Source organism: Saccostrea cucullata, unplaced genomic scaffold, assembly GCF_032062105.1.
Source record: "Saccostrea cucullata isolate Sc308-1 unplaced genomic scaffold, CSIRO_AGI_Scuc_v1 ctg453, whole genome shotgun sequence".
In the NCBI taxonomy this organism is placed as follows: Eukaryota; Metazoa; Mollusca; class Bivalvia; order Ostreida; family Ostreidae; genus Saccostrea; species Saccostrea cuccullata.
Genome location: NW_026921068.1, coordinates 113,681 through 128,511, shown reverse-complemented (window position 1 = coordinate 128,511; position 14,831 = coordinate 113,681). Strand labels below are relative to the sequence as shown.

Below are 14,831 nucleotides of genomic sequence, written 5' to 3'. Positions count from 1 at the left end.
AGCATTTTGAAAGAATTTCACAGAAATTTCTATTTTTAGTAACCACGGCAACATCATTCATCGAAATCAAAAACCGATATATAGAATTATGTATCTTAGTGTAGTCTACTTGTGTGCCAAGTTATATTGAAATTGGACCAAAACTGTAGGAGGAGTAGCATTTTGAAAAATTGTTTACAGACAGACAGACGGACGGACGATGGACACATTACTATCGCATAAGCTATTTTGGTCTCTGACCAGCAGAGCTAAAAAAAACAGAGATAATTAAAGATTACAAATATAACAGTTAATTTAAGGAATTTGTTTTCTATTCTTAAGGAAAAAAGACAACAGTAGAAAAACTTAAGGAAACACAAAAGGAGATAGAAATTCATGACCTTACATTTCATTGCAAAGGATTACAAAGAACCAGCCTTATCATCTGAAAACAATGCAAGCAATATGTGAATTCCTGACTTTGGTCTTTCATCTTTTGACCTCAAATTCTGCATGTTTATTATTTTTTTTGAAAGTTGTATTGACTAAAGTTATTATGATTTCAGAGGAGAAACTATAACAGAAATGGACTTATCACCAGAATTATTTCAGGCAAAATATGAATTTTGACCTTGACCTTTAATCTCAAAATCAATAGGATTCTTCATTAAGTCAATAGGATTTATGATAGGTTGACGAAAACTAAGTTATTAATAGGAAAACATTTTTGTTTAATCATTGTGCAATGTATGAATTTCTGACCTTGAAATTTTGATCTCAAAATCAATAAGGGTCTCCTTCAGACCACAGGGAATTGCGATATAAAACTGCATTTTAAAAGCAGCTCAGACTTCTTGAGATTACTTCTGAAAACAATTTCTTACACAAAGAGAGTGACTGTAAGAATTCATGACCTTCACCCTTTGACCTCAAAATCAATAGGGGTCTACACACAGACAGAATGACAGACATACAGTGTATGAACCAAACTTAATATTCCTAAATTACAGTGAAAGCAGCTGAAAATGGACCTGCTCCAAATGGGGTTTAATGTAAGAGCATCTCAGCTTTGTTGAAATGAGCTAATGAGAAAAAAAGTTGGCAAAGATTGACACAAATACTTACTTCATTCGGACCACATTGTTCAAATAAAAGAAATGTTCCTTTGCTGAAAAAAATAATTTAAAAACATTTAAAAACTGCACCTGGCAAAATGTATTTCTACATAAAGATCATATAAACAGTAAAAATTTCTTATCTTACCAAATTCAAAGTCATACAATGATATCTTATACACAAAGTTTTCAATTCCCAGTGTGAGTTGGTGGCTACAGGGGTCCAGATCTAGAACAGAGGTAAATGACCGCCCAAGTGGTGTGGTGGCATTCAGACAGCACTGAACTGTGGTACAGGAGGACGGAATGTGACACACAATGCCTGAGGGCAGAGAACTGGTTGCTATTGGAAGGGTGCAATCTGTAAATTAGAACAGTTAGAGACCAATCTCTGTCCATAGGTACCATTGGTAATTTATCAAACTACCACTACATTTACAGAACATACATGCAGTGACCAAGCACCATGACCATGAAACTTAGACAAGCCCAATTTAGGCCATAATAAATAAATTGCTAGATTCTCATCCGAATTTTTTCAAAAATCGAGGTGGGCGGGCGGCTTTTATTTTATATTTTTTCAATTCTGCAGATTTTTTATTGATCTGGTCAATCAGTGTAATTTTATATACAATACCCGAATAAAAGTCATAGTAAAGGTACAATTATCTCTTACTTCACATCATCATCAATCTTTTTCAACCAATGACCCTTGTTTAACATATATACGCATGTATTACAGCAATTACCATCTTTTTCAGCTGTCAAAATCATGTCGACTTTCGCGGGATTTGAAACGAAAGTAGAATGGTAGATGAATACCAATCCCGATCAGAGTTAAGACGAAGGAAAACAGAAATAAAAAAAATCGAGGCGGGGGTAAAAAACGGGGCGGGCGGGGATGAGAATCTAGGAATATTTTTATTATGGCCTTAGATCTTAGTCTCTTTTTTCCACTAAATATATTTCTCTTGTAAAAGTGAGACTGCATGCAACCAAAAGTGAGCTCATCGAAGTTTTGCAGCCCCGGGACCCGGGCCTCAGAACCATAAACTTGAATTATCTCAATCTTACTTTTCCATGAAACATTCCTTTCGTACGAGTGAGAGAGAGATAAAAAATAAACTCAACCAAGTTTTATGACCCTGGAGCCAAGTACCAAACATGCTGAAAATTATATCTATAGTTTCTACATTGACAAGTTCTATTCTATAGATATTTTATATTTTGATTTAACCAGGGATTAGAAAATCATTAAAATTTTTAAGACAAACACAAAATCTTGTTCAAGCAAAGTAACAGTAGATACCTGTATCCCAGCCGCCAGTGCTATTGACATAGAGATTGTCAGAAGGACTACAGGTGGTATCCTTCATATACATAGCCAGCCCCAGGTCCTTTAATAGTCTCATCACTCCATGCTCGGGTAGAACTGTCCCCGGGGTAAAACTGCGGTTTGTGCTCCAGGTTGACAATTCAAAGCCTGTGGTAAAAAAATAACATATTGGGAGAAATCACTCAGTAAATAAAACATTGAAAAACTAGAAGACCTTATATATATCAACAATGATCCATTCTGTGGTGATAAATTATTGTTTTGGAACTAAACACAATTACATGTAACTTTCCCTCTCCCAAAAAATTATATGAAGAAGTAACACATTTTATTTTGCTCAATGTTATGGCATACAAAATAGAGACGTTAATACCTGGAAGCTTGAAGTCTGTGCTTTTGAAGTTACAGACTGTTTTAGGGAACATAACGTCCTGCACAATGACCTCAGAGAGAGAGCAATTGTTTGGTTCATAACAGATGCTGACATTGACACTCATAAGGTAGTGGGACTCGCTGCTCAAGTCATGGATCACATAGCTAACAAATAAAAAAGCAAGCTAACTAAATTTAAAACTATGTATTGAGCTAATTCACAAAATATACATGTATGTCTAGTGTGAATATTCATTTCACACCCTTACATATTTTCTTTTATTGAATTCATACCTTAGTTGATATACTCCTCCAAGACTAAATGAATCTTGTTCCCCTGAAAAAAAATTGAGGCAGATATTTTGTTTCTAATAGTATATGAATGCAGCAGCAGTTTTTTTTCTGAAATCTGTATCTATTACTGATCAGCATTAATACCGGTATATGTATTTCAACAACAAAGAGAATCCTTATTTCTTTTCAAACAGAATTCCATATTATTATACATACCAAACTTGTAATTTAGAAGGGACACTTCAGATTTCAAAGCCTCAATGCCCACTTCTAGCCTGTGATTGCAAGAATCAATGTCAATGAACCAAGTAATGGTGGACTGGAATTCTGAGTCATCTGTGCAGCATTTAATCTTTGTACAGCTAGATTCCACAACACAGTATGTCAACAGGCCAAGGTTGTAAGGAAGTCCAAGGACTTGACAAGCGCTGTTCACTGTGCAAAGTAAGTAATAAAATTAATTTCAAAGACACACTTCCACTATTTGCTCCTATATGACTTTACTTTTACCAAAAATTATAACCCTGAAAATATTTCAAATTATGCATAATTTACGATATGTCCATGTAGCTGATATCAAAACCAAATTCTCTGAATTATAAATTTTCGACTTACATTCCACCCATCCAATGTAGGTAGGAGAATAAGGAGCCAGGCTTCTACTGCAGGAAGAACTCAGTTTATACTGAGGAATATTCAGGAAATCCTGCACTTTGGCAGCTGTGTGTGTAGGAAGGCGGTCAGCTGCACCGAAACCTTGGTTTGTTTTCCAGGATGAGAGTGAAAATCCTACAAATTCATTAATATATATCCAAGTTATTACTAGGTAATAAAAACTAACAGTTGGTTAATTGGTTAGTAAAAGAAAAGTTTTCATTGCACTTTTCATTAAAATGAATATCATCGATATTTTAAAAGAAAATAATTGAGAAAATTTTCTCACTATACCTGCTGGGAGTTGTGAGGGGAAACTGCATTGTTTCTTTTCAAGAAGTGTGTTTTCAAAAACTGGTACACTATCAATTTCACAAGGCCCAGAGGTAGATAAGCATATGCTCATTTTTAAGTTGACCAGAAATTTGTTTGCACTCCACAGATTTTCAATGGTGAAACTAAAAAGGCAAAAAAAAGAGAAAATTCTGAATACAGTATGTCTCACATTATACTGAATATACAGTTTATCATAGACAGTTGAGAAAAATATTTACTTACTCCATTCTTACTACTCCTTGGAGCCATACACTTTTTGACATTTCTGTAACATAAACATTTTGACATGTATTTATATATCTATTTAAAACAAAAATATATTAATGGACATCTTTAATATAAAACAGTCTTCAAATTTTCACAACAGTCTTCAATTTTACACATGTACCTGTATTCAACTGTGAGATGGTGTCCAGTGAGATTTCAGAAAATTTCCACTTGTCAATTCCAACAGAGACCTTTGATGTACATGGATCAATGTCAAGTGTAGCTCTAAATTTCCTGTTCAGTTTAGGGCTGGACACACAACAGTCCAGTCCAGCACAGCTATCGCGTAAGTGACAGGACATAGTACTGGGCAGTGTAGGGAGACTAGTGTTGTATGTGCACGCTGAAATTCAAAGTGGTCAAGTAAAATTAAACTTGAAGCGATTCATAATCAATTTTTTTCACACCTTATTGATACATGTCTATGAATTCAAACATTGCTGTAAACCAACTGTTATTCAAAGTGTTTGAAATCAATACGTAAAATTAAAGGAAAACATTGTCTACAAAAACATAGCAAAATAAATAGTTTGCAACGATAAATATTCACAAACCAAAGTAGGTCGCTGAACTCGTGGATATTTCTTCCATGCAAATAAAACTTGGTTTACAGTAATTGGAATAAAATTTAACAAGTTGTGGTGGTGGGTGGGTGGGGGTGGGGGTAATTTTAGATGACACTGTGTTATCTTACTGGTGTTCCAGCCATTGCCATTGTTTGGTGTATATGGAGGGTCAGTCATCACACAGTCATCATCCTTGTAGGAGGACATCTGTAGGTACTTCATCAGATCCTGTAATACCAAATCTGTTAGCGGAGTGGTGTCCACGTAGCTGTTTGCTGCCTGCCAGCCAGATAGGGTGAATGCTGTAAAATCATGAATAAAGTAAAAATGTATCTACATCTCAGTAATTGAGCATATACATCAGCAAAGAGACTATTAATATTACATATCTGCAACAATATATTTAAAAATCAGTTATAAAAAAAATTTGATGATATTTTCATTGCTTCACAATATTCTAATATTAAAGTTATACAAACCAGAATCCACAAATTCTCCCTTCCAGTTACAGGGTGAGGTGAACTTGGGGAGGAGTATATTGGTTAAGATGGCATATCCCTCACAGCTGCTGGATCCCTCCCAACAGACACCAATTGTATAGGTCACCAAATACATGTTGGAGTTAGGCAAATCCTCCAGGGTAAAACTAGCAATATAACATACATGTGATATGCTTCAACACTGATGTAACACATTGATCAGTTCTAATTAAGAAAAAATATTCTCTATGAAAACATGGACAGTCACAATTATGTTTTGAAAAAGAAAATTAAAGACATACTTGGTTTGAAAGATCCCACTGAAGTCCAATGTTTGTTGCTGACCTGTGAAATAAAATATATCATGTACAACTGCACTAATGAGTATTCAGATATACAAGTACTAAGAAGAAAATGTTACTGTATACATACCCCAGGGCTGGTAAGTGCTCAGTTTCATTTCACGGGAGAACCTGTCTATGCCTACAGTCAGTTTGTCGTTACAGAAGTCAAGGTCCAGGAAGGTTGTTATATGTTTGGACAGGGCCTCTGTATAAACACAACAGGTCAGCTTTGAGCAGGATGACCCCAAGTTACAGGTCAAGGGACCACTGACCACGGGTAGAGAAATCGGCAAAACACTGGGACAATCTGCAACACAATAAACACTTTTGGTTACAACACAAAATAAACATTGAATACATGTACATTACAAACACACATAATTTAAAGATCAACAATTTTCATTTTAAAGAGCGTTACTATGGAAGATTTGTATCAGAATACTGTATGTATTCTTATCAAGATTGTTCTATTTACCATTGGTCCATCCAGTTGCTGGTGATGCAAATATTCCTGCAGTTTTATTACAAACATCTCCTGTTTTGTGCAGGTAACCAAACATTCCTAATTCCTCCTCCAGTCTGGCAATACTAGGTTCATCCATGCTGGTTACACCCTTTTCACTCTTCCAGTTATTAAGCACGAAATCTGAAAAAAAGTTGACATTACTTAAAGACTTCTTTGCCTAAAAAAAAAATCATCTTTATCCCATGTTTAGCCCTTTATCCTGTGGATATTTTTCATTGGATATTATTTTGATATCCAACTACTAATATGTCGAACTGAGTTTTGTGTTTCTCAATCTGTAACACATGTAAGCAGCTTCACAAAGCAGCAAGCAGATCATTGTATTTAGACTAAATACTGAATTATTACAGTGCTTTATGTAACAGCTATAATATGTGGACACCAACCTTTCACTTGATTTCCTATATTGAGATCACACTGGGGTTTAGGTAATACAGCATTGTCAAGCACCACTTGATTTACTTCACAAGCACTTGCACTTTCAAAGCATACACTTAAGACCAAGCTGACTCTAAACTTGTTCAGTCCACTAAGATCTGTAACCTTGAACCTGTAAAAGTATTTTTTCAAATGTTAAATCTAAGTAAAAAGAAATATATATATATGATATATAGACAGGTAAATTTTATGACAATACATAACTCAATTATGACAAATCAAAATTTACTTACTTCATTCTGAAAACTCCTCTCATCCAGAATTCATTCCACTGATCAAATGTAAAGTTATAAAGAACAGTGGGCTTGATAACAAAACTGTCAATTCCATAACTGATCTTCCAATCACAGTCATCCAGAGAGAGGTGAAAGTTCACTGGGCGGGATGACAGCTTGCCAATCTCCATACAGCAGTCTACACTGGTACACGAGGAATCCATCACACAATTTGTTTCAGAACCTAGTGCTGGCAGCACAGAGGATAAGTTGGCAGAACAATCTGCAAAGGAAAGAAAGATTCCTTATATTGATATGAAAATATTACCTAAGCATAAAAATAGTGAACAAATTCAATTTGATAATTATTGTAGATTTTTTCCTTTGCCAAAATAGACATTTCTTTCTTCAAAACCCTAATGGGTCAAAATTTTATATCTTTGATGTGATAACCTTGACCTTTGATAAGAAAAAGTCAAGTTATGACACATCCACAGCAACTATTTAAGGTTGAATCTATTCCAATCAAGGGTTCTTAAATCATGGTTCTTAAATCATGGACTGGACATGGTTTTGTGACTGATAGAAATACATTTAATAAGATTAATCACATGTAACACTTACCACTTTTCCATCCATCAGTGCTAGGTGTGTACTTGCTATCAGTTCTGTTACAAGAGGTGCTGTCCAGGTAACTAGAAATTCCAAGGTAATTATACAGGTAGGCCAGGTCATTTCCCTGGAGATTGTTCTGGTCAAGGCCATTGGTGGTGGCATAAGTGCTAAGGGAGAATGCTGTAAAAGATGATTGACCTATGTTATCTTTGATATTCAAATATTATTTCTACATCATAAACTATTAAATCTAAACTGACAACAATTAAGCTTAAGAAAATATAACTACAAACCTCCTGTCTTGAACCCCATGTTGCCAGGACAAGATCTCTTTGGAAGGAATGCATTTTGGAAAACAGTGGACACAAAGGCACAATCTCCATACAGCTCCCAACACATGGACAATTTCATATCAACCAGGAAGAAATCTTCTGCATACAGGTCATGGATGACATAGCTGAATAGAATCACATGCCAATGAAACAATTACATCTTAAATACATTCAGATTAAATTTTCAAATGGAATAACTTAACGGCAATAAAAACATCAGATACTTACTCAATTCTAACAACACGGTACAGATAGAACTGACTGAGTGTACCTTAAAATGGAAAAACAGATGTGAAAAACTAGTATGTAAAAAACAAATTATGCATGGGAAAAGTAAGCTAGCAGTGAATACAAAATACAAGTAAACACATACCCCATTTGATTTCAGACCATGGGATGGTTGCTTTTAGGCCTTCAATTTCCAGTGTTAACATTCTTGTACAAGGGTCTATGTCCACTACTGCTTCAAATGTTCTGGAGGTAAATGTTGAATCCACACAACAGGACACCTTGTTACAGCTGCTGTCTAAGTTACAGGTCAAAGGATCCGAGCTCATGGAGGACAGGATACTCACTGCTGCACAATCTACAAAACAACAAAAAAATATTGTAATTGCATTATATATTTAAGGAGGATCCATGTATTGATCATTGATTAATCCTTAAAGCAGATTCAAACCAGAACAAGATTTAAAAATCATGGTTTATGAAAATTCCCTAAATCAAATCCACATGCTTTGGCAAACAAGGTCATTGGGTAATCTTAATTCAAATTTACTCTGTCTAGAATCAAAACAGTGCCTGAATAGAATACAGACTGCAGAAAGCAAGTTGAGTGTCAAGGGGATGACCAAATATCTTTTTTTAATACAAAAGCATGACTGTCTAGCATTTAACTTGTACACTAGCTGGAACAATATGAGATTAAATGTAGTAATTTGATGTCTTTTAATTATAAATACAGTAAAACTCGGTTATAGCGAAGTCCTGGGGACCTGTGAATTTAGTTCACTATATCCGTAATTCGTTATATCCGTATGACGAATTCGTATAAACATTTATAGCGAGTTCGCAATATGAATGTTTTTCTTCAAGTATTACTACCAAATATGTTAGGGAAGCAAATATTACAAAACATACTGTTGATAACTAAGGTTTTATTATGAAATGAATTTTATATACAAATGCTACATGAAAATAAAGTCAGTTCAATTTAGCAAATTTTAAGATCTTTGACAGTTCGTTATAAAAGATGTAAAGAACTTTATGCGGTAATAACCAATATTTGCCCCCCAAATCAAACTTTGATGGAGATAAATTTAATTTAGTTCTCAAACAGGGGAGTATATGCCGACTTCAAAGCACTGAATATTTTCATAAGTAATGACGCCATATGTATGTAATGACGTCACAAACATGACATAAATTTCAGTTTTTTATGAATTTTACAGAAAAGTGTACATATTTCGTCGATATTTTGAGTAAAAGTCACCGAGCGCATCTGTGTTCAGGATCAATATTTTGATATAATGTGTAAACTGATAATATCAATGAAATATGTCAATATTGTTCCTGAACAAACTTGCGCTCTATAAATTCTAAAGCTAAAATTGTTAAAATTTTGTCCATTTTGCCCTCTTTCTGAAAAAGGATATAAAATCGGACTAGTTTGTGACGTCATAAAAACAAAAATTGTGAATACACTGCTTTGACACTATAATATTTTCTGTTAATTTATATTTCTCATACAATTTATTGAATTCAGCACATTTCAGGTATTTTTCAAAATCTGACTTTTGTGGGGGCAAATATATGTAATATACCGCATATACTTCTTTCATTATATTTAACCTCATCGGGACTCAAAATGGGTTCGCTATATCCGTAAATTTGTTATATCAGAGTTCGTTATAACCGTAAAATTTAACAAAGATTTGTTAAGAATTTTACCGGGGACCCAGAAAACTTCGCTATATCCGTGAATTTGCTATATCCGTGTTCGTACTAAACAAGTTTTACTGTACACATCTTTTAATAAAAGAAATAAAGTGTTTTATCACTTTAAGTACCATTTTTCCATCCATTAGGGTCAGCACCAGAATATGGAGCACCTGCTCTGTTACAGGTAGGTGACTTGAGGTATGGCTTCAAGTAGAAGGTCTCAAATAAGTCACTGACTCTGTAGTCAGGTAGTACAGTACCTGCTGCTATAGATCTCTCACTCAACCACTGGCTCAGGGAATCTGAAATAGGCATCAGCAAATATTACAACAGCAATACAGTTTATTGATTGATACTCTTACTTATTATTAAATAACAGGAAAAGGTATACAATATTATTAAACTAACTTATCTTTTCCTCATACATGAGTTGACTGTCAGAGTAACCTTTCAATTACCATTTACATAATACAGCATGTTCTAACTTTGTTTAAAACATGTCCTAGAATTAAATATATGGCTAAATACATAGGCTTCAACATAGGGATCCAAAAGATTTTACAAGCAAATGGTTTAAACAGAAAACATATTTACATAAAGATGCTGCTATCCCTTTTTAATGAAACAATACTTTTCAATCTGAAGTTCACTTGCAAGATCAAAAAACGAGATCAACTGATAAAGCATAGTCAAAAGTATCCATGTATTTTAGAATGACCAGAAAAATGAAACTTAAAGAAACAAAGCAAAGATGAATTCAATAACTTCATGTGGATGAAATTCTAGCTACCTTTGGTAGTATATGGATCATTCCATTGTCTTCCAGACTTGGGAATCAGAGCATTGGTGAGAATGGGAAGATTCAGTTCACAGTCCCCTCCATCCACAAAACAGGCCTGGGCTGTCATGGACACATCAAACATATTGCCATCCACCAGGTCATTCACCTTGTATCTATCAAAACAGAAAAGTAAGATACACCAGATTTGTTATTCCATACTGGTTAAGAGAAGGGAATAATTAAAACTCTTTCTCTGAATCCATTCAAGTAGCCATTAATGGTATAAAATCATTCATGATGTAATTGTGCATTTGAGGATGACTTTTCAATCATTACATGTACTGAAATATGTGTATTTTTTTTTTATCATATAAGTGAACAAATTACCATTCATAAAAAATGGCATAATTTGTGTCCGGTGGATGTAAAATCATTAGAAGTTAACATATTTTTAAATAAACTAGAAAACTGACCAGTCAGCAAGGGCCCCGCCATGGGGTAGAATTAAAAGGGTGCAGCTTACATTTGATTAATAAATGTATATGTATTCTTAAAATTTCAACATTATTCCTGAATATTCAAAAACCTGAAAATAATATTCTTGTATTTACATTAGGCAGTAAAGAACAACTTAACATTGAATTCATATTTAAACAATTATGAATCTTGTGTTATATAAAATGCCAGCCTTCAATGAATGCAAATATCATGAAGGCTTGACCTTAACTTCAAATTACAAACAGCAGTTGCAGACAAAGGTTTTCATTAATCTTAAAGTGACAGATCAAAGAGAAGCACTAAATTTTCTGCAGCAGGCTAGATAATTAATCCCAAGGGATTAATTGTACCTCTCTCATCATTTTCTTCTAAAGTTACAATAAGAACTTTTTCAGTATTAATGATAGAATGGGGGTTTTATACAACTACATTAAATTAAAAACATTCTTGAATTAATATATTTTTAAAAAAAAAAAAGGAAAACAGTGAAAAAAAAGTACCCTGGTAAATCAAAAAATCTTCTTTAATCTATTTCTTTTTTTAGGATTCAATGAAATCATAAATATCAAACAAAAATAAATACCGTAATTTCGGGAAAATAGGTCGATGGGGTATATAGGTCGAAAGGCTCATTTTCAGCCTTAAATTTTGAAAAATCCTAAGATAGGTCGAACATACTATATAGGTCGAGGCTTTCTTTCCCGTTTTCTTGAGATTTTAACGCAGATACAACGTATCAGAACAGGTAAACCTCTAGAATTACCAGAGTTATTCCGTGACATGAACGTATCAAGAAAACAATCAGGTATTTTAATGAGTACAGCAATTAAATACAGTTTTGTAAAAAAAAGTAGTTAAAACTTATTTTAATTGTGTAACTACTTATTTTTCTCCAACTTGCCTGTTCAATGCATCCGTAGTTTCACACTGTTGTTAAATCAGAGGCATAAAAAACATGTAAATACGTTATTATTTTACAGCTATAAATCGGGAATACCCGGATATATAAAAGTAATTCCGATGAACAACTTGAACACATTCCTAATAAATTTTATTCAAACATTATTTACCGGTGGACACAATTACTTCGATGTTTTTTATTTTTCTTCTCCAGGGATTTGTAAAACAATAATGACCATTGAATGTATATATCAAGCAACAGTAAAGAATTGAAATCATATTAACACTCTATAAGTTTAATTTATAAATTTTAATTGAGAGTACATTCACAATTTGACACATGAATTTCACGACATTGTTTGTTCAATGATGTGTAACACTAATACCCTATAATGGCACGTGGGTTTCTTAATCATGCCCCGCAGGCATTTAAACCAACATTGAACACAGGTGTTAAACACCTTTGTGTACACAGTGTAAATCCCTTTATCTGTCAGACAATTAAAATTCTGTTAGAAGCCAATCTGTGTATACCGTTCTTTTGACCGGTATTATAATTAATTAATATTTTAAAAAAAAACAGTAATGACTTTTGTTTTTTTTTTTAATTAAATTTAGGAATTGAATTGATTATTTCTTTAGTTTTACATTTAAATAAACATAACACAATAAAACATATTTGATATACTATTTCAATTTATCGCTACTAATAAATGGTAAAAACACAACAGTTGTGATCGTGAAAATTTTCCTTAATTTAAATTTTGATACGGTTGCGGTTTTACTTTTAGTGCAACGATCGCGACTTCCTAACTTCACAAGATGGATACCGCATGATGTTAATGGATAATACGTTGAGGAATTATTTAATAGATATAGCAACGTTGTTTTCCTTTGTCATCAACAGATAATTAATGGAACTTATTTTGTAAGAAAGCTATAGAATAAATATTTTATTGTTTACTGGAGCATTAATTTTTTTCGCGATAATAATCAAAAAAGTTACGAAAGTGGCACAGATTTGCTTTGAAATTGGCGTAAATTTTACTGATTTGGGGGCATTTTTCGTAAACTTGAGCCTTAAATAGGTCGAATTCTGAATATTAGTCGAGCCCAGCGGTTCTGAGAAAAAAAGTATCGACCTATATTCCCGAAATTACGGTAATAAAAATTTATATTTAAATCCACATTTCAGAGTGTTCATAGCATTCCAAATGGACTAATTAACTTCAAAATAAACTTCATTTGCAGACAGAGGTGGTAATTAATCTCAATGTGACAGATAAAGATAATGCTCTGGATTTTCTTCAGGAGGAAAGCTAATTAATCCCATGGGACTCCTTGTAGCATTCAGTTTACTGAATGGGAACATCTTCAGCAGTTATCTCTCTTTGCCAATGCATTCTTTTATAAAGTTAAGGAATCTACCCCAACACCCCAGCTCCAAACCAAGGGACATAGAGAACCAAACTTAGCATCAAAATATGTATTTTTGCCTACTGAAAGCGTACAAATTTGATCTTAATTGGGCAACCATAAAAAAAGTTGCCCGTTTTACATTCCATGCATATTATTCTACCCCACATAAATGAAGACATAGAGAATCAAACTTAGCATCAAAATATGTATTTCTTATTAAACTACCATATTTAAACTTGATTGGGCAACCATAAAAAAAGTTATTAGAAAAAAACAGAAAATTTGTGGACGGAAGAGTGACAGACGGACAGACAGACAGACAGACAGACAGACGAACGGACAGACAGAGTGATTACTATAGGGCACCCGCAAATCCTTGCGGGGCCCTAATTATAATTCATTTCATTGACAAAAGTCTACATGCTACATTACATCATTAGAGATTCTATATCATTAATGAATACTACAATTTATGAAGAGGTCACTTACACAAGTTTGAAGACTCCGTGAACACTTAACGTTTCCTGGGTATTGAATGTGTATCCAACAAGGGACTGTCTTCTTTGAATCTTCTCCACACTAACTTCCATTTTGTTGTAGGATTCATCAATATCCAGACTGACTTCGAACGTCTTGTTGAGAAGTGGTATGGCGACACAGCACCTGATGCCAGTACAGGAGGTAGAGACAGCACACAGAGCCTTGTCTGACAGGGAAGCTAGTGTAGTCTGGACCTCTTCTGGGCAATCTAGTAAGGTAAATTGTAGAGGAAATTCAGTAACATAAATTGTCAGAATCAGTTCTGTTAATTACATAAATTGTAAGATTCAGTTCTTTTACCATGGTAAAAAGTATAAAAGCCAGTTACCAGCAAAATAGCAACTTTTTTTTTTATAAACTTCATGTATTTTATCTTTTGTTATTATATTAATAGTAAAATAGCCTGATGAAGTCATACAAGGTTAAGCAGTATCTTTATATTTTGTAGTAAATAAGAAGTTGAAATATTTTCATCATTTGTAAGATGAATCTATAGTTCACTTACAGGATTGTATTTACCAGTAATCAGGATACACAGTTAGTCATCGAATTGTACAAGATTTTTAAAAAGAATTGTGGATAGCTAATCCAGAATTGTTAAGCCATGTACTATATAGAGTATATACTATTATCTTACATTTTCCCCAGTCTGTGGCAGCTGTTTGGTAAGTACTGTCTGTGTGGGAGCAGGCTGGAAACAGTTGGAAGCCTGCTATGTTGAGATCTGACAGTAGATTGTCCACAGCCCCACTCTCCAGAGGCACTGTGTTAGAAACTCCCTCTGTAGCCAACCAGGATGTTAAATTAAAACCTGAAATAAAATGAACCTATACAGTCAAACCTCATTATCTTGATTGTGGTACCTTGATATGTGAGAGGTTGAA

The 14,831-nt window shown here is 33.8% G+C and overlaps 1 protein-coding gene across 1 annotated transcript in view; it reads right to left on the bottom strand.

The window, feature by feature from the left end:
• Positions 1-14,831, bottom strand: part of LOC134259096 (uncharacterized) — a 113,219-nt gene that overhangs the window by 47,201 nt on the left and 51,187 nt on the right. Inside the window, exons 92-116 of the mRNA XM_062741692.1 lie at positions 14,585-14,758; positions 13,897-14,155; positions 10,600-10,763; positions 9,938-10,111; positions 8,242-8,454; positions 8,097-8,139; positions 7,830-7,993; positions 7,546-7,716; positions 6,940-7,204; positions 6,655-6,818; positions 6,218-6,388; positions 5,831-6,049; positions 5,701-5,743; positions 5,399-5,565; positions 5,048-5,221; positions 4,475-4,696; positions 4,309-4,351; positions 4,045-4,208; positions 3,712-3,885; positions 3,313-3,531; positions 3,097-3,139; positions 2,804-2,967; positions 2,404-2,577; positions 1,243-1,455; positions 1,105-1,147 (exon numbers count right to left, since the gene is read on the bottom strand). Coding sequence (XP_062597676.1) covers positions 1,105-1,147; positions 1,243-1,455; positions 2,404-2,577; positions 2,804-2,967; positions 3,097-3,139; positions 3,313-3,531; positions 3,712-3,885; positions 4,045-4,208; positions 4,309-4,351; positions 4,475-4,696; positions 5,048-5,221; positions 5,399-5,565; positions 5,701-5,743; positions 5,831-6,049; positions 6,218-6,388; positions 6,655-6,818; positions 6,940-7,204; positions 7,546-7,716; positions 7,830-7,993; positions 8,097-8,139; positions 8,242-8,454; positions 9,938-10,111; positions 10,600-10,763; positions 13,897-14,155; positions 14,585-14,758 — 4,024 coding nt within the window. The remainder of the gene's footprint in view (positions 1-1,104; positions 1,148-1,242; positions 1,456-2,403; positions 2,578-2,803; positions 2,968-3,096; positions 3,140-3,312; positions 3,532-3,711; positions 3,886-4,044; positions 4,209-4,308; positions 4,352-4,474; positions 4,697-5,047; positions 5,222-5,398; positions 5,566-5,700; positions 5,744-5,830; positions 6,050-6,217; positions 6,389-6,654; positions 6,819-6,939; positions 7,205-7,545; positions 7,717-7,829; positions 7,994-8,096; positions 8,140-8,241; positions 8,455-9,937; positions 10,112-10,599; positions 10,764-13,896; positions 14,156-14,584; positions 14,759-14,831) is intronic.